At 38.8% G+C, this 20,845-nt stretch overlaps 1 protein-coding gene across 21 annotated transcripts in view; it reads right to left on the reverse strand.

Annotated features, from left to right (window-relative positions):
• Positions 1-4,415: 4,415 nt before the first annotated feature.
• SYNRG (synergin gamma) overlaps positions 4,416-20,845 on the reverse strand; it is a 47,415-nt gene continuing 30,985 nt past the window's right edge. For 9 of the 21 annotated variants that reach the window (XM_081161292.1, XM_081161281.1, XM_081161288.1 and 6 more), the window contains 8 exons: positions 13,425-14,018; positions 12,198-12,361; positions 11,319-11,372; positions 10,731-10,827; positions 9,497-9,645; positions 6,395-6,505; positions 6,020-6,055; positions 4,416-5,054 (listed from right to left, as the gene is read on the reverse strand). In XM_081161292.1, the coding sequence (XP_081017418.1) occupies positions 4,923-5,054; positions 6,020-6,055; positions 6,395-6,505; positions 9,497-9,645; positions 10,731-10,827; positions 11,319-11,372; positions 12,198-12,361; positions 13,425-14,018 (1,337 nt within the window). In that variant the 3' untranslated portion in view covers positions 4,416-4,922. The remainder of the gene's footprint in view (positions 5,055-6,019; positions 6,056-6,394; positions 6,506-9,496; positions 9,646-10,730; positions 10,828-11,318; positions 11,373-12,197; positions 12,362-13,424; positions 14,019-20,845) is intronic. The other 12 variants (XM_081161294.1, XM_081161293.1, XM_081161291.1 and 9 more) reach the window with 5 other exon arrangements.

Here is a 20,845-nt window from a genome sequence, read left to right on the forward strand (position 1 = left end):
TCTTCTCTATTCCATATTTCTGGGAAGCTGCTGGGAGTTACCAGGTTGCCCCTTACTTTTAGATAGGGCAGCCACTTGTCACAGCACTGCCCTTTTTTCCTTCATCTGGCAGGTAGGTTGTAGCTTATCTGTGGAATAATTTTCTAGAATTTTGGTCTATTTTGGCAAGAAGCCATGAATATAGTGCCAATGATGCATATTTATATAAATTATATCTTCCAAATTTTACCTGGTCTGTGGCAGTGGTTTCCATCTAAATTCTACCTTTTCTTGTTTCATACCATTTGCCCACTTTTATAAACATGCACCATCATTTTCTAATTAGAAAACTATTTAAAAAGTTAGTTTCTAAAGGATATCAGAGGAACCATAAATGCTATATCAGCACATGTTCTTTAAAAAGAAAAACAAAACAATCCTAAGGCTATGGAGGTCATGGCTGCTTTAGAATGAAGGCAAACTGTAAGTCTGGTAGTCTCTGGAAAAAAGTCCAAAATAATCATTGTACTATAGTAAGAAAACACCTAGTGACATGTTCTTGGTAACTAAGGAAAATTTCCTGCAGAAATCCTGGCAAACACTACTACTGTTTAACTAAGTAGTGATAACTAAGCATTCTTAGCACCAGGGAAGCCTAACACCTTTCTAATCCAAATGTCAGAGTTTATTAGCCGATCACAAAGGAAGGTGTGTGACCTAGAAAGTATTAGAGGAATTTCTGTAGTGATCCCCAGGGTAGGGCAAGCATTTCAAATTTCTGTAACATAAAGGCCCTATAATCTTTTCAAAGCTTAAGAATACCCATCATTAAATAAAAGTGGAAGTTATCTTTAAACTACAAAAAGTATATATATGCACACAAAATATTCAATTTAAAATATGCAACCTAATTCAAAGTAATCTATAGATTCAATGCAACCCCTATTAAATACCCCAGCATATTTCACAGATATAAAACAAACACTCCAAAAATTTATATGGGACCAAAAAAGACCCCAAATAGCCACAGCAATCTTGAGAAAGAAGAACAAAGTTGGAGGGGTCACAATACCAGATATGAAGTTATACTGCAAAGCCACTGTAATCAAAACAACCTGGTACTGGCACAAGAACAGGCATATAGATCAACAGAACAGAACAGAGAACCCAGAATTGACCCAAACCACTATGCGCAATTAATATTTGACAATGGAGGCAAAAGCCTACAATGGAGTAAAAATAGTCTCTTCAATAAATGGTGCTGGAAAAATTGGAAAAGTACATGCAAAAAAATGAAACTAGACCAGCAACTTAACCACCATACACAAGAATAAACTCAAAATGGGTAAGACTTAAATGTAAGTTGTGAAACCAAAAAAATCCTTGAAGAAAACATAGGCAACAGAGTATCAGACATCTCACATAGCAAAATATTCACAGATGCATCCCTTAGGGTAAGAGAAAGGAAAAAACAGATGGCACTACATCAAACTAAAAAGCTTCTGTAGAGCAAAGAAAACCAGGATCAAACTGAAAAGGGAACCCACTGAATGGGAGAACATATTTGCCAATGATACATCTGATAAGGGGTTCATTTCCAAAATATATAAAATACTCATACAACTCAACAAAAGGAAGACAATCCAATTTAAAAAATGGGCAGAACACCTGAATAGATAATTCTCCAAAGAGGACATACAAATGGCCAAGAGACATAAAAAAATGCTCAACGTCACTAATCATCACAGAGATGCAGATTAAAACGACAATGAGGTATCACCTCACACGTGCCAGAATGGCTATCAATAAATCAACAAACAAGTGCTGGTGAGGATGTGGGAAAAAAAGAAACCTAGTACACTGTTGGGAATGCAGACTGGTACAGCCACTATGGAAAACAATGTGGTTTCCTCAAAAAATTAGAAATGGAACTGCCATTTGACCCAGTGATCCCACTTCTAGGTATATATCCTAAGAAGCCTGAAACACCAATCACAAAGAATATATGCACCCCTATGTTCATAGCAGCATTATTTACAATAGCTAAGATCTGGAAACAGCCCAAGTGCCCACCAGTAGACAATGGACAAACTGTGGTACATTTACACCATGGAATACTATGCAGCAAAAAGAAGGATCTCTTACCCTTTGAGACAGCATGGAGGGACCTGGAGAGTATTATGGTAAGTGAAATAAACCAGGCAGAGAAAGACTTATCACACGATCTCATGTGGAATCTAATAAACAAAATAAACTGATGAACAAAATAGACCCAGAGACATTGAAGCATGCAACAGACTGACCTATAGTAGAGGGAAAGGGTGGGGGGGAGAGATTAACCAAAGAATTTATATGCATATGCATAACCCATGGACACAGGCTATACCAATAGCCTGGGGAGGGGGTAGAAGGAGGAGGAGGGGGTCAATGGGGGGGGAGGGGGACCATCTGTAAAACTTTCAACAATAAAGATTAAAAATTTTTTAAAACAAAATATGCAACCTACATAGAGTGCCAAAGGAAAAATAAAGAATGGATAATATTCTAATATACCCACTTCTACCTTTAAGCATGTCCAGATAAAAATTACACACTACGCCATAAAAATTTGAAAGGCAAAATACAATTTTCAAAAAAGGGCTTATTAATCACCACTCAAGCAGTGGGGTGAAGCTGCCAGCACAATACACAGTATGGAAATAAGTAACCTTGGTTACTGTTTCCAAGGACACTGGGCTCTTGGCTAACAAGAGCTGAGGAGGTGAAGCTGAATGCAATGTTGAGTCATTATAATAAACTTGCATAAGTAAAACCAATGCAGTGGTTTTCCACACTCTCCAAATCCTTATTGGTGGTATCTAATAAAACATTTCTACTATTAAACAGATATGAAAATAATGAATACTTTTCATAACAAAGGCTTTTTGTTGATGCCTGCTGTATTTTCCTCTTGTACGTCCCATGGAGTGACTAAACCTACCATACTTGGTCAAGTCAGCAGTAATTATACTTAGAAATTTTATCTGAGGCACTCTGGAATATATCTAGGAATGGGAACCAATCTAGTGAGTATACTTTTAAAAATGTTAGTGATACAGGCCATTGTGACAGAATAATAATCCATACAGCATTTTCCAAAACAAAAAAAGTCTCAGCAATGTAAATTCTGTCAAACTGGGTGACATGCATATAGCAAAGGTAGATTTTGTTATGGACTGTTATGGAATGTAAGCCTGTTTGAATTTCGGTGCCATGTGATACCCAAGGTGCTGGTCAGGCTGAACTGGAGCACAGAGGCCTCAGGAAAAGCCTGCTAGAAACTGGTCCACGTGTGGTGTTACTGGCACTCGGCTAGCCCTGTGGAGGGCAAAGGCTCTGAAGGTAACAATTCAGAGACAGCTGTCTCAGTCTTTAGTAGCTGGAGATGGCATCAACTGGAGCAAATGAGAAAAACAGACTTACCTTATCAACACTTCTCTGACTTCTGTTCATGAAAATGCTCTATACCTTTTTTGGAGAAGATGGAGGCAAAAGGTGTAAGATGGAACAAAACAGAATTTCCTCAAGTTTTGTCCTGAGAAGGGAAAGTAATCTAATTAATTACTTAACGCATCAATTATATAGGCAAAACCAAATTTTTCAGTTATAAATAAAAACTTGGTCTAGGTCAGACAGCATAAGTCATACAAAGGGAAACATAAAAGATTCAAAACCTCTTCATAAAGCACATAAACAACAACTCCAGGAAATGTGTGTCCTAGATTAGCATGTTCTTCCTAGGAATGACAAAGTCCTTAACCACCTGGCTTTCACCCCTGCTTTTATGCATTTAGTTTAAGTGGCAAAGACAATTCCCTACAATAGCATGAGCCCTTTCCTTCTAAAATTCAGTGCTCTTTTTGAACAATTTTCTTCCACAACTCCTAAGTTCCATTACCTTTACCATAAATACAATTCATATTATTTGCCTCAATAGGCCAGGAACTCCACCTTCTCACCCTGAATTTTCAGGTCTCTCACATAGATACTGCTAAGTCAGGCAGTACTGGTACATACGTAGTCATTTTTGGAAATCTGGACAGACGCCACTGCAAAGAGATTTCATTCAGCTGCCTTTCCAATCTTGTCTGAAAAAAATACCATGTTCACAGTCGTGAGGTAAAACAAGGTTTTCAGTGAAGGCTCCTAACAGGAAGGATATTCATCCTGATACTCAAAGATTTGGGCCTCTATCAAAATTAAAGTTCTCCACTGCAAAGTGCCCAGGCAGGTTTGGAGAAAAAGTCTTCTTGCAGGTTGATAGTTTTAAAATGAATACAAGGAGAAGAGAGCTGATTAATTGGTTCAGTTGCATCAGCAAAGTTGGTAAATCTGCCCTTACCTACCTGCCACTGTTCAGTGGAGACAGAGATAATTTTTTCTATAAAGAACATCAGTTTAATCACAATTTCCCCTCTTTATTCATTTCAGATATTATCACACTAAATGCAGATAAATGCACTCTATTTCACAGGACAATAAGTATTCTAGATATAAATAAGCACTGGCTCAAAACATTCTTGCCAATTCTAGTCCTAGAACAATAATTTATTTTTCTTCAAATGTCAGTTCTTCACAGGTTCAACACTGCAGCAGCAAATTATTGTGGTCCATATTTTAAAACATCTTAAGAGAACTAGAGATAAGTTAGCAACTTCTGGTGCCACATGCAGCTTGGGTAGGGCAATTTCACCACAAATCCCAAAGACTGGCAGTGGGAACCAAGGGAAAGAGGTCATCTGTAGGAATGACTAGGAACTTCCGCAGCTTTTTCCTGCCCACCTCTTGGGGAATTCTTCATATAAATTCATGGAGGTGAACTTTGCAGTACTTGAATTCTGTTCATTGGTCCCTGTCACCCATGGGTGTGATGAAAAAAATAAAAACAATCCAGCTGGAGCTTTTCAGAGCAAATCAGGCAGGATGAGGCCAGGAGGTTTTGGTTCAACACAGTTGATCCAGAAGTTGGCACAGCTGGCATGATACTGGTGTCCTCCATATGCCAGCTTGAAATTGTCTGTTTCTGAGTTGAATGCCTGCCGAAAATAAACAGACGTGGAGCAAGTCAAGTTTCTTCTGCTCCTAAGAGCTGATCAGCACCCAGCATGCACACTTCTCCAGGTCACAGAGGCCAAGGCCAAACTGGCACACACACAAAAGCTGAGCGGGTGGCTATTGAAATTCAGGTAAGAAAGTTTTTCACTGCTAATTAAAGGTATAAAAATATCTTTACCATTAAACCCAGTTTCAGCAAAAGAAGGCCAAATTTTTCATAGAAAAGAATAGGCAGACAGAGTCTAGGGGGTTGGGAAGAGGGTGTCATGACTTAGGGAACTAAAATAGCCAAGGGCTGTGGCTAATTTCTGTCCCTCACTGTGCTGAAGGAAGTCCATTTGACTATCAAATGCAATCCCTTAAGTTTCTGTGGCTAATTACTGTCCTATCAAGAAAGAAAACAAAAGATTACAAACTCTTAGGGTCTAATAATATTGGGAGCTGATAAGTCAATCAACATAACTACAGGATTTATAAAAAATGAAGATATTAAACACATTATTTCTGGATGAGTAATGCTTTTAGGCGAGTTACAGCCAGCCAATCCTAACCACGCCACGTCCCGGGGTACTTTATAAAGCACTAAAAATAAATAAATCAAACTCTAAAACCCAAATTGCTTTTTGTCTTGATAATGGCCAAATTCTGAAGCACTCTGATCTCATTCTGTGTCACTATAACTTCGTCTTCCAGAAGGTACTCTGTTACTCTGCTCGTCACAGAGAAAAATAATCACAATGCCAGAAGCCAATTATGAGATACAGGCATGCAAACAAGACAGAAGTGGATCCACACAGTTAGTTGATTAGATTAAATCAAATATTATGGGAACAAAGGTGACTCAGTAAAGATTCATGATTGGAATGGATCAGGATGGCAGTGGAATCGTCTTATTTGCCTTCCACACTCAAAATGGAGACGCTAAGATAATGTAACTGGTTCATACTTTTTTAGGATGTTCCTCTGCAGGCTTCTCTTCTTTCTGAAATAATGTTGAAACCATAAGGTCAACCACATTCCCAGAACAGAGCCTCTTGCCTGCAAATAACCTGTTCTGTTTACCACCCCACTGAGCACAAGGTGCTGCAGGCACAATGCAAATAGCACGCTCCCTAGAAAAGGAAGAACTGCATGCGTTTCCTCAACAGCTTCCCCACTGCCCTTCTGAAAGAATATGTCTATTTCTGTGGTCTGCTTTCAGGGCTTCAAAAAATCCCTGCCACCTCTGGGCATAACCCTTATAGTGAAGTGGTCTAAACAGGGTTGTCCCTAGGTCATGTTAGGAAAGCACTTCACCATCTGCAGAAGGTGTGTGACTTACTCGGCTCCTGGAGTCCACGTTTAACAGGCACACCCCACAAGCAAGTTCCTGAGCATTTTTAATCCCAGGCCGCAGCATACAAGAAGAGAAATCCAGTGAATTTTCATCGGGCTGTGAAAACAAGACAAATGGGTAAGAACCCAGCAATTCTGAATGCTGTTGGCTTCATTCCCTGATCACTCATCCCCAATACATCCAACTGCAAATTAAGTGAGCTTTGTAATACCATCAATACAATTATTCAATTTCCCAAACATTTACTGAGTACCTGCATGTTCCAGGTAGTAGGGATGCCAGCATGAGCAAAAAACAGTCCCTGTCTTCTGAGAACTCACAGTCTAGGGTGGGGCCAGGAGGGTCAAAGGCAACACTGTGTGATGATAGCCCTAATAGGGGTAAGTACCAAGTGCCAGGGCATGGAGAGGTGGTGGGTGGGGTTGAGATGACTTACCCCAACCCAAGAGGAAAGGAGCCTGATGGCAGAGAACACTTTCTAGAACTTAGAAACAACTAGGCTGAGTCCTGATGGGTTTATGCTAGGTGAAGGGGATGGGGTGGGTGATGTAGGGAGGGAAGGATATTTATTCTTTGTAGAACCAGCAGCCACAGCAAAGGATCTTATCAAAAGACTGCGTATAGGAAGAAATCTAAGGGGTGGGAACCAAGCTCATGAAAGAGGTAAAGAGATGGAACTGGAACATGAGGCCTTGAAAGGAATATGAAGGGTTGAGGCCTGGGAAGACATTAAGGGTTCTAATTGGATCATGACAGAATCAAGTGTGTATTATGGACAGATCCCTCTGGCTGTAGTATAGGCAGTGAATTTGGGGGAGACAATCTTCAAGGTATGGGCCTCAGTTACAAGGCTGTTGTAGCGCTGCAGGACACAGATGCGGAAGGTCTGAACTAAGGTAGCAAGAGTGGGCATGGAGAGAAATGGACACATGAAAGAGCGGTAGAGTCAACAGGCCTGGGTGATCTTTAGTGTGCAAGGAGGGTGGAGGCTTGGGCAACTGAGAGGATTCACCACAACAAGGCACATGAGTACAGAACCAGGTTTGGGGATAGAGAATGGGGAGAAGAGCTCAGTTTGGTACAAGCCTAGCTGGAGCTTCCTGTGTGACAGCCAAGTTCTGATGTTATATAAGCAGGCAGATGGATATACAGTCCTAGTGCTCAATGAGAGATCTGAAAGTCATCAGCTAGAGTGTAAATCTAACAATGGCGGATGAGTCGAGCCCTTACCTGTGCCAAGCACCTGGGACCCTGAGTGAGAAGGACATGGGACAGAGACCCCTTCAACTTGAAATGGGCACGTAGCAAGACCAAGAAATAAAGCTTTGCTGTTTTACATCACTAAGATGGAGGAGGGGGTCTGGTTTGTAATTGCAGCATAACCTAGCCTAATTTGACTCATATAAAGAGTGATCTAGACACAGGCTCCACAAACAATTCCAGGCTTTTGTTTTGGCTTACAATGTACCCATTCTTGGCTACAATATTTTGCATAATTTCCCCTATTGCTGCTATAACAAATGAGCAAATTTAGTCATTTAAAACAACATAAATTTATTCTCTGACAGTTCTGGAGGTCAGAATTCTAAAATGGGTCAGCAATGCTGCATTCGCTCTGGAAATTCTAGAGAAGAATCTACTTCTTTGCCTTTTCCCATTTCTAGAGCCCACCTGCATGGTCCCTGGATCATGGCCCCATCTTCTGTCTTCAAAGCCAACAGCACAGCACCTGCCAATCTTTCTTTCTCTGCTTCTGTTGTGATGTCACTTTTTCTCACTCTCACTCTCCTTCCTCTTAGAAGAATCCTGGTGATGACACTGGGCCTACCCAGATTGTCCAGGGTAAGTTCCTCATCTGAAGACCTTTAACTCAATCCCATCTGTAAAGTCCCTTTTACCATGTAAGGTAACAAATTCTTAAGTTCTGGGGATTAGGACATGGACATTTTTGGGGGGAGGGCATTCTTCTACCAACCACATCCATCTTCTGACAACTGAGGATAGCCATGCAGAGACACAATGAAGATTCTATCTCTACAACACTGTGCCAACTGGCAAGATGATAAAATGCCATCATTATTAAAAATAAACTTCTCCTGATATGCCATAGCAATAGGAAGCAAGTACTCTGAAATTCACTGCTTATTTCATATTGAAAAGAAACACAAAAGAATTTGTATTATATTGAGGATAATAGTGGAATCAAAGAGTCTGTGTGATTTTCAATTGACTGGAGGCCAGGAGAAGAACAGTCCTGTCTTTTTTCATAGATTTTATATGGCAGAGATGGACTAGTTTTGTTTTCCAGGACTCAGTCTTTCTTTGTTCCAAACCTACTAAATTTCAATCCATATCCACGACATAAAACCTTAGACAACAATTCACTTGTCTCACTAAAATAGATGATTTTTTTCCTCTGAGTTCCTGCACAGTCTGTGCCTAGAGGAGATATGCTTCTATACCACAAGAGGGAGTTTGAGTCCATGGATAAAGGGTGTATATAGAATGAAAGGGGACTATAAAACTTTGCTAGTATAACTTCAAGCTTAAGTAAAGATTAAGAAGCCACGATGTGTGCGTGGACATGTGCAATCACACACTCTGACCTCTTAAGTCCACTTGGAAGAACTACATCCCCCAAGGGGGAATTAGTCATTTGTTTAAAGATATTAAGAGAACTATTCATAACAGGAAAAATGAAAATAATCCAAGAACCTGAAAATGTAAAAAGGCCAAACAAACCACAGGATAGCAACAAGGTATATCATACAGTTTTTTACAAGGACACACATATGGGGACATAAATAACTAGAAGTGCAAAGGAAGGAACTCAAACCTTTGCATATATGCTTTGCAAAATATGGATTGCGTATGTGAATTAAGAAGGATGGGTTAAGAGTGAATGTTTTCCTGGGAGCTATCCAGAAGCCAATGTGACACATAGCGTTCTCCCCTTCCTCTGACAGAGCACGACACAGTAGGCACCTTCATCCTCCAGCAAGTGCCGCCACCGGAACGCGCACACACTGTTTTATAACTTAGGTTTCTGGAAAGGAGGGCAACCACTGAACTCTCTAGCGCACTTACCGTGAGCGTGGCAAGCGACATGAAGCCGATTAGGTTATTCCACACTTTATCGATGTCCTTAAGCAACTGCTGCAGTTTCTCACTGCACACTGCAGTGGCTTTTATCCCCAGCTCCACACGTTTGGTCACCCTGTACACTTCAACAACACCTGGCAGAGGGACAGAGTAGAGAGTTAGGTGCTGGAAGTGTAGAGAAAGAGACGAGCAGACAAGGCAGCATTACTGCTTCCCGATATCTTAGTTGGAAATAAGGACTGTATCTGGACAGAGGTGAGTGTACTATTCCTAGGGACTAACCACCTCTCAATGCTTCAGTATAACTGACTAGTAAGAGCGTAAACTCTAGAGCTACACCGCTTGGGTTCAAATCCCAGCTCTGTCACTTACTAGCTGTGAAACCTTGGGCAAATTACGTAACTTCTCTGTGCCCCCGTTTCCTCATCTGTAAAATTGGGTTAATAATAGCATCTCCTCAAAGGATATCTGTGGGATTAAATGGGTTAATACTGTAAAAGGCTTAGAACAGTGTCCACAGAATAGCAGGTATTATGCAAGTATTAGCTATTTTTTTTCTCTCGTTTTATGAGTCCATCTGTTTGAATTTGGGAAATGCCATTAAACTCATTGAAAATGGGAATATTAAAAGTTTAAAAATATCATCACAAAGTAATTAAGAAGTATCTCACTCCTAAGAATGCCCACTGATTTACACTCTGTGGTTTCATGTATCTTTCATACACTGAACAGGGCTCAGCATAGTTCTTTTCCTGCGGTCTCTGAATTGTGGCTGATTCTTCAAGTAAGGATGATAGGTGCAAAGTATCTCTACATTCCAAGGACAGCCACCAGACACATCCCCAACCCTTACCCCAGTTAAGGAATCTGTGATGTTATTAAGCTGTAGAAAGGAAGAACTGAATAGAACATGGTGAGGCACTGACTAGAGACCCAACGACTTCATTTTAATGTCTCACCTAGTTCAGACTCTTCGATAAACCAGTAATTTTACACTGTTGCTATTATGTTATAACAAGGACTGGGAAACTTGGCCATAAAGACCGTAAGTCAAATAGTCAAATAATCATTTCTTATTTAAGTGTCTTATCTACAAATGCAGATGCAATAAAGTCATATGTAACTTGAAAGACCTAGATTAAACTACTTAACATAAGGGAAAACTGAAAATATTTTAAGGTATCATGATTTTGAGTAAGTAAAATATAAAAGAACATACCTAATAAATATTCCATGCCTTGAGCTGACTGAATTACTTCTGTGCACACAGAACTACTACTGATTCCATTTAAAGTATCATTTGCTTTCTTAATGACCTACAAGAAATGAAATCACATCACCTTACATAATCAAGAAAAGTCATTGCAAATCAATTTATTATTAGTAGAAAACCCAAGGGGAGAACCAGAAGGTGTGAAAAAGCATGACTAACTGATGTATGTGACTATGCTGAAACAAATCTGAGAATTTAATTTTAACTTTGAAGAAACAACCCTCCATTCCTTTGGCAGAGGAAAGAAAGAGGTTCTTTAACTTAAATATTATTTAAATTTAGGTAGAGTTAATGATATCATTTTATTTCTTAAACACAGTGACAAATGAGGGCACAACTGACAAATGAGCCAGTGTCTGCTATTATAAATGTGAAAAAAGCCTCACTTAAGATGTATGACTTCCCTGAGCTTCACTTTGCACAGGGCCACAGAGGTAGGGCTCTCCCAATTTTGCCTCTGTTCACTCAAATGAACTGAGGCGGAGGCAAAATGACACAGAATAGCACTTACATACACAAAAGCGACATACTCACATCTAGGGCGCTCCTCAGGCATCGCTGCCATTCGTATGCATATCTCTCATTCTCCTGTGAATTTTATAAAAAGAACTGGGTTAAAGGGGCAAGTCTGGAATCTTCTATTTATAACTGTCAATTCCAAGGGCACGGGAAGATTTTCCTTTTTATTAAAATCACTCCAGTTCAAGCACAGTTTATCTTACGAACTCAATAATGACTATTGAAAATTACTAATAAATGTAACTTCCAAGTACATGCCTTGTGGATCTGAGGGAAATGTTTTGTAGCAGCTCCCCTCTACAAATGTCGCCTCATTTGTTCTAGTGACAGCCTAAACTTCTTCAAAGGTAGTGAGCACATAGGTGTCTAGTACAAAAGCCCATATCAAACCACTGGCCTTCCCCAGTTACAATTCTGTGAGTGTGTGTGTGTGTGTGTATGTGTGTGCACGCACATGTATACATGCGTGTGTATGACAACGGGGAAAACCGTTAAGGGTTGGCTGTATGAGGAAAACAGCATGACTATGATATAACAACCACAAACATTTTCCCTTTCTCCTCCATTTTTGATGTTTTAACATTCACTAAAATCGTAAAGTCTAAGTGCTCGAAAAGAATAAAAAGAATTCCCTTAAACACGTCCCTCCTTGTGCAGTCCCATGAATAATTTCGGTTTTCAGGTCACACCTACTTTCAGTGGATGCCACATCTGGGAGGTATTTTCATCCAGAGCTAATGTCACCATTCCCTCATTTTAATTACATATTTTATGTCTGGTGCCTTGTGACTCTGCCCCTTGTGTCACATGTGAAAGCTGCAAGCATTTTTTCTCAGGGCCCTCTGTGCTCAGCTAGTCTTTTGCCCGGCCCCTGTGGAAAACTACCCCACTCACCTCCACCTCTCCTGTCAGATCTTTGTACTTGTCACGGATGACAGGCAGAGCGGGCTTCTCACTCAGAGTGTTAGACCGGTCTCTGAACGGCTGCTCCAAAGCCGGAGAAGGAGAAGAGCGGCTTATTTCTTTATCTCCGAGGCTCAAACTCCTTTTGTGTGATCCTGGGGGAAGTGGATGGCATACAGGTTTTGATTACTCAGCTTAGTTCAAGCAGAGGTTCTTGCTAACGTGACCCTCTTCTACAGATGTTTATGTCATGAGGCATTCAGAACCATCACCCTCATTCATTCTGTCTGGCAAGCTACATGTTGAATCCTTTCCACAGTTCTCTCTTGCTTGGTTTCCCTGCCTTTAATTTTCTCCACTACTCTTCCCTGACCTATCATAATCCTTGCATAATTCTAAGTGCAGAATCATTGGAGTCTGGAGGACTAAAGTGTCTTTCTAAATATCAGTGCATCAGAGTTGTGCTGCTTTTCCAGGCCTTAGTTATGGATTTGCATCAGACTCCTATATACTCTCTCAATCTAATGGAAATCAGTGATCCCTTCTGTCAAGATGAACTTAGAGCAGAAGGGGCAAACTCAAATGCCTTCAGAAAGCAGGCAAGTCAAGTAAATGACTGAGTAAGTCAGCTGGAGATCAGAAGTGCTGGGGAATGTGACACTGGGGAGAGCACACCCCATCGATTACAGGGGGCCTAGTATTGCCAGATACTTTTTAAGAAAAGCTAGAAATCCAGATTGGGAAATCTCATGATTTTTACGTATTATTACTGCTTCAAAATATTAAAAAACCTTTTTTGTGAGCCAATTAAAACAGGTCTGCAGACTGGATCCAGATGTACAACTACCACATTGCAGCCTCTGGGTTAAAAGACACAGAATGTAGCCAAGGAACAAGAGCAGAGCTAACTTGCCCACAGCTGGATCAAATCTATTTCTCTGGTACTTTTAACACAGCACACCTTTAAGCAAACAAGCTAATGAGCAACAGACTGTGCTTAGCCCAAAAAGCAGTTATCTGAGGGATACTGGCTTGACTTCAGCTCAATCTCAGGGAAACCTTTCTTTTTTTTATAGCTATCTGTAATAGACTGATTTCAAACACTGGAAAATCTATATCCTGCTAAACCAGGGGCCAACTTTTTATTCTAACAAAGAACATCTAATACTTCAGTGAAAAAAAACATGATAGTAAAAATCTATGTTGAAAGCCACTCACCTTGAACAGAAAGGTCAAAGGTTGCCAGCTCACTTTTGATCATTTCTTCACTGGATTTCATTTTGCTTTGTGAATTGGCCACTAAGAAGTCAAATTTGCTGATTTTGGGCTTTTCACTTTGAAACTCTCCAAAGTCATCTGAACATTCTTTGGGGGTGTCGTGTGAAGTGCCGCTGGAAGCAGGGCTTGGACACAGGGCCTCTTGGCTCTGTTCAGCTGTAGGTAGGTCCTGTCTTGTGAAATCTTCATAGTCCCTGCTTTCATATTCCTTTTGCTCACTGGTCTGAGGAATCACATCTTTAAAATTGGCAAAAGCTGGGAAGGTAGTCTCTGGAAGAGCATCTTCACTTGCAAAGGTTGTGACTTTGGACAGAGATGTCATGGTGATGTTTTCGGAACTGCCAAGTGAAGTCTCTTTCTTTGGAAGAACTGAGGCAGCTGAGGAGGATCTGCTTCCTGCTGAGAGGACAAATGGAGAGAGTTTTCTGCCCTGAGATGCATCATCCCTGTCTGACCAGTCATAGTTTGTAAGTGTGCTCACTGCAAAATTGCTACTGTAGGTTCCAAAAGCAGCATATTTTAAGTCCTCTATATCTGAAAGGGAAATAAGACCCCACAATTAGAGGCAAGCTCACGATTTAGGCAAAATGACCTAAACTCTGCAGAAGCAAAATGTCTAGCATATTTGATTAGTTTTATGCTACGTTGGAGTTAACTAAATTTAGAGCTTGTACTAAAATTAAAGGAGTTGAGCTGTAAAATCTGATCTTTAAAAACCCACATTAGCCTTGACTTGTCATTTATATTTAGTTACAAAGAGCAGTTTTCTTTGGATATAAAAATTACCAAAAAAAATTAGGTTCATCTACCAACATATATACTGTTTCATATGAGAACAGGGTCGTCTAATAAATTGTTGTGCTCTCCCTCTGGGGAGCACCCCCCACCACCATTCTCCCCCCCCCACTTTTTCCCCCTCGGGCATGAATCTCTTAAACCCTAAGGGACCCCACGAGACTTGCAACTGGGAGCAATGGGCAGCAGCAGCTCGTCACAGGCTAGTCTCCTGAACCTGACCCCAAAGCCCCCTTTTCTACTTCCCAGAGCTAGGGCAGCCCAGCCTAGGCTCTCCTGTTGCTTCTTCTATGCTAAGCTCTTTCTTGTTTTACTGTCCCCAGCTTTAATAAATGTTCCTTCATAGTAAAAAGTAAACAAACAAACAGACAGTTCACTTATAAACTTTAAAATATATTTACAATATTCCTTGCCTAAAACATATCTCCTTTCACCTTGACTTTGTTGGAAAATGTTCCTTTAAAACTTGGACATACGAAACGCATATGACAAGTTAATTAGAAATTGACAATTTCTCAAAACTAAAATGAAAATATTACCTAACTTTTAACCAATTATTAGGAGTTTCTGTCTCAAGCCAGGCCAAATATGAGATTTTAATTAAGCAATTACTTACCTAGTTGTTATTTTGGTCAGTATGGACATCATATTGCTGTGATGGAGTATGAGGAAAGAAAATTCAATCTAATCTACATTAGCCCCTAAAAAATAGAGTCAAAGGTCTGGGTCCCGCTGGGCTCCTGTTTCTCCTTCCAACTATGTGTCAGCCCCTCATTAAAAAAAAAAAAAAAAAAGAAGAAGAAGAAAAAGAAAAATGCTGGGGGCAAAAGACTCATTTTACATTCTTAATATATGTTTAAATAATTTAACAGGTAGCATAAAACAGCAGGAAAAATGTAGGTTTTTTATTTAGACAAACCTGGGTTCAACTCCCAGCCCTGCCACCTACTACTTATGTGATACCAGGCAAGCTATTTAACATTTTTTAACCGTGGTTTGTTATCTGTAAGATGAAAATACCATGAACTTGGAAGGGCTGTGTTGTGACAACTAACAATAATATGTGTAAAGGACCCAGGGCCTGGTAAGCAATACATAATAGCAATATTTGTACAGCACAGTCGCCACCAGCCTCAATTTGACATTTAGTTGCTACTTTAGGGCCTAAATGAAATTATTTCAAAGTAAAAATGAAATGTCAACTCATCATATTTTAGTGGTCTTACTAGGGAAACTTTCTTGCCCATTTTAAAAAATCAAACCCAGCCGAGGCTGAACAACACTGTACCCTACAGCATGTGGAGAAGCCACCTTTCAGCAGCACTGTCCTTTCAGTCTGGCTAGCATACATTTAGTTTCATTTTAGTCACTGTATATGAGGCAAGAAGGCCATATGCAACAATCCCTCTCTGACAACCACGAACACAGTTTACAAAGAAAATGCTCAAAAGTTTTGTGACCCAGATTTTCATAACTAAGTCAATAGGTGAACCCACACCAGGTCATTTTGTCTGTTTCACAGCAATACTACATAGTTTATGAGAGTTAAGGGTCTCCTGACATTTACATAGCTCTAACAGTATACCCCACATTTCTGTCTCTTTAAACCCTATTAGGAAAAGAGTACTAAATCAATAATAAAATGGAACACCCTAGATGTACAAAAAGGCGAATCAGTGAAAAGCAGGTAACTTTCACAAAACAATAGTATATTTTAAAATTCTGTAGTGCAAATAGTTCCCTTCAAATCTGGCTTATTAAACAGGAGGAAAAAAGATTCAGGTGAAAAATGTACATTTTCAAATGAATGATAAAGACTTTAGGCAAAACACTTTCTTAGTCTCTGGATGTAATGTTCTGTTTTCCCCACTAAAGGGATCAGAAGGTACCCTGACTCAAATGAGGTGAGATTCAATCAGGAGGCAGATGCAGTTAACAAAAGACTAGTCTTCCAGGGGTATATTCAGGAGAATGTTTCACAAAAACAGATATTTTTATTATTAGACCCTACCAGAAAGCTCTTTGGGGAAGCTATATTATGAGCTGCTCCTAGAATCTCATCTATTAAGAGTAGCAATTTTTCTAGAGACTAAAGATAAATTTAATGAAAAGTTAAGCTCTAGTTCAAACATCACAACCAAGTTTCCAAGGCAATAAAAAGACTCTTGTGCAATTATGCAACAAGGTGTAAAGACTACCAGTCTTTAACAAATCTTATATTTTATACTTTAAAAAATAATGAAGAGTAAATATACAGGATATACTAAAATCAAGCCTTGAGGCTGATTTTTAAATTTTACTTTGCTTATTTATTGGCTACTATAGTGTAAAAAAAATGTTTTACTGAAGTGCAATTCCTTTGATCATGTGTATAAGGAAGTACTAAAACTGGTATCACATAGGAATGTGAAAACACTGTATTCCTAAACCTTAGCATTTATAAACAATATAAAAACAAAGTAGTATTTCCCAGCGTAGTGAATATTAGTAAGCCATTTGCTAAGAAAATGAGGTAAATCAGTTTACTGAGGATAGGTTAAACCAAGAAAATTCCTCATTTCCCATGTTAACAGTTTTATATTTTCTAAGCAGTCAAATTCTATCTACTTGTATGATGGTCTTAAAAATATTAAAGATTCTGTAAGACCTACATCATAAGTGATGGACGCCCTATCTGGAAAAATTATATAAAATAACCCACAGTTTATTTTTAATCACCGAAGTTGCTACAGATGAGTTTTCAATTTGATAGCTGAATTCTGAAAATTGTGAGAGAAAAGGAAAAAGAAAACAGAATGGATGCAATCATATGAACAGAGAATCACTACTGGATCTCCAATTCTACTGGAGAACTGAGGCTGCGCTAGGTCGAACTGCAACTGCACACATAGAACAGGCCAAATTGTGTGCTTTAATACACGTATTTGTTTGCAACCAGGAATGTCCTATTACAAAGGCCAAAGGAATAAACTATATAGTCTGCTTTTCATCCTGTATCTCAGATCACAGTGTGGATTTCTTGCTTATGCTAGTAACCCTATCAGTCTCTTCCATAACCTCCATTGAAATCCCTTCTGAACTGACGTGGCGCATGAAAACAAGGCATTTCTTGGAACAAAGAATGTGAGCTGCCACTCTGGGACATAGAAGGCCCTACCAATTCCCATGGACATTTTCTAAAGCTGTAAGCATATGCCCAGGTGATTAAGAATTACAGGGCTTTTGAGAAAGGGGTTTGGAAAAGAAGAAAGGAGATATGCAAATTCCACGATTCCCTAGTATTTTATGTAACAATAAAAATATTCAACAGACTCAGGAAGTCTTTGAAAAAATTAAATATCTCTTAATTTCCAATACTGATTTAATCCAAAGTTCATTTACCAAAGCAAACCATGAAATATTTATACATTTCAACTTCTTTCCACCCTGGCCCTATTCTACCCTCTGAGATCAGTTATATTCACATTCTCTATGAATTATAAAACCTGGTCTGACTGTGTCCTATATATCTCAAATATCCTGACAGATGATGCCCAGGAAAACCAGAAAATGCTGCTGTATAATTGCCTTCCAGTGTTTTTTAATTGGCATAGAAACCTCCCATTCTTTTGTACTGACTCATGGGCCAGTATTTTCCAAAACAACTTATCAAAAGTATTCAACTGATAGAAAAACAAATCTAGAAGCAGCTCTTTAAAAATAAGTTGATTCTTTGAGTTATTTTAGGATTTAGCCCAGCTTCTTTAATATTGCCAGTGACTTCTACATGTTTATTCGCTACTTTCAAAAATCAGCAGGGATTTTAATGTGAACAATAGAGTGATTGTAGAATATAAATACATTTGTATAATTTCTCAGGCACTGATGTATGAAGTCAAGCACTAACCCTATCTTACTTAACTTGGTGTTGGGGTAAACAAAACAATATTTGTTTGTTTAAACCTATAGCATAGAGTTCTTTAAGTCTTTAATGCAAGTTTATATTATTACAAAACTTCCTCCTTAAAAATAAATGTTACTGTGGCAATATTGTTTAATTTGTGAATGTGATTGTTTTACACGCAGTTATACGCAGTCATTTTCTGCAGCCTGCTCAGATAAATGCAGAAAGGACTTAAAACAGTCTCAGATGGACCAATCTAGCATTAGATAATTCCATTGACAAAGGAATATCTTAGTCAAAGCCACCACAAGATTGGTCTTATATCTGATGCCAGAAAATCCTAAAGAAAGGGCACCTGTTATTATAACTCTAGATGGAGACTACACCAAAATCTCTTTCATCCAAATAGCAGTACACAAGGTTTTGAAACCAAGTATTATTCAGCTTTCTAAAGCATTATGCTCTGGAATATGTATTTTAAATGGCAGCCCCAGCTTTTCTTAGAGTTAATCTAAAACCTAATATGCAATGTTTTTCTTTCTCAAATGGCATATTTCAGATGGTGTAAGTGATCTGTCAGGAATCCTATTAAAAATTCTCATCTTCAATGGTTTAACTTCCTTTCTACCTCAAATTTTAAAAAAGAACAAAGAACTAAAGCCTCAAATTGTAAGAAAAAGTTAAACTACAGAAACAATGCTTTTCCCAAGGTTTTTATTGATCTTGGGTTTCTGATCTGAAAACAATAGTATTCCCAAGAGTTTTTGCAATTATTATACTCCAAAATGGGGAAAAAAAGGTCCTGGCTGGGTAGCTCAGTTGCTGGAGTATTGTTCCAGTGTGACAAGATTATGGGTTTGATAACTGGTCAGGGCACCAAAAATAAATAAATAAAATAAAATGGGAAAAATATTTTCCACATTTGGCCTATTCTTGTTGCTAACTTTTGTGGGTGTTTGTATAATTCTTTTCTTAAAAATGAAAATGTTTAAAGTCTACTTTGTCTGAGGGATCCTCTAAAGTCGTTTTAAGAACTTGCTTTATGGACTAAGTAATAAACAACTGAGAGCGGTTTCACGATACATTCTAAAGCTGGAAAGAAAATGTGCTCTACAATTAGAGCATGGAGTACCCAATTTCAAACTCAAATCAAATTTAATCCTGAAAACTTTCTGGTATTAACACTGAACACTTTCCACTACAGAGATTATCAATTTAAATTCAGTTTACATACACTGTGCTCAGAACCATTTGATAATTTATTTTAAATTTAATTTACAGATAATGTGTCCCTCTTTCCCCAAAGCTCAACTCTTAGGTCTGCCCTGTCACCTTCCCTCTCTCCTCACAATGGAACTTCTACTGGAGACAGGCTCTGTGATCTTTACTAAACAGTAAAATCTACTCAGTTTTGCCCAGCCAGTGTGGCTCAGTGGTCAAGCATCAACCTATGAACCTGGAGGTCATGGTTTGATTCCTGGTTGGGGCACATATCCAGGTTTCCAGCTCAATCCCCAGTAGGGGGTGTGCAGGAGGCAGTCAATCAGTGATTCTCATCATTGATGTTTCTGTCTCTCTCTCTTTTTCCTTCCTCTCTCTGAAATCAATAAAAACATATTTTAAAAAATCTATTCAGTTTCTTCACTAGGAGTAAATTTTCTAATATGTAAAATACTGTTCAGTTTATACTTTAAAAAATATTTAAAGTTATATTTTAATCCAATGTCATGTTAAAACCTTTTATCAATGGAATTATAAGGGAAAAAGCTAAAACGCACCAATACTTTTCTTAGGAGAAAGGTGTTTGAGGAAACAAAACAAATAAAAGGAAAAACTCTCTAATCACAGGAGATGCTATTGCTTTAAACTTGATATGGACCAGGGATTTCTTTGGTCTAACCCTGAAAAAGTACAAATTACACACATCCCCACACTTTCAAAATATGCCAAAGAATTATTTATTAACATAGGACTTACAGATCACAAAAGAGAGTGGTACAGAAGAGCTGGAAAAGAAGTCATCAGAATAAGCATGCAGGTCAGTATTTGCAGAGGAATATACCAAAGCAAGTTCGAAAAGGCACAGTCACACAGAAAATGTTTATGAAAAAAGACATCAGGGAAGCAGCCAAAAAAAGAAAAAAAAGAAAAAAAAAGGCACTGATTAAAATACAAAGATTTTCAATGTCAAAGAAGAGCTGTTTTACAGGTAGGTAGATAGGTAGCTACAGAAGTCCTGCTAACCCTTTGAGTGCCACAAATGAAGGTAAGTTCTTGCTGCCAACAAAACCAGATGATCTTAATGACTGCACATCAAGATGCTTCAGTGCCAGAGAGATTAAATTTAGTGGGGGGACAAAAGCAGCCTAGTTGAAATTATATGCAGCAAGGGCTCAAAGGGTTAAATGTAATAATATGCAGAGAAATCAGGCAATGTTATTAGCATTATCTACCTTCCATACAAGAATTATAGCAAGAGTTAAAAGAGACAGTATCCCCTTCAGAGTTAAGTTAGGGTTTCTAAACAGAGATAGCAGTCTACTATGTTTTATTCTCTCTTCATCAGCCCACTTCTAATTTCTCCAACACGAAGTACCTTTAACCCTCAAACTAAGACCAAGAGCTACTATGGTCAACATGAGGATAAAGGAAAACCAAATTCCTTGAAGACGTCCCTGCCATT

Source organism: Miniopterus schreibersii (assembly GCF_964146895.1).
Source record: "Miniopterus schreibersii genome assembly, chromosome: 16".
NCBI classification, from domain to species: domain Eukaryota; kingdom Metazoa; phylum Chordata; class Mammalia; order Chiroptera; family Miniopteridae; genus Miniopterus; species Miniopterus schreibersii.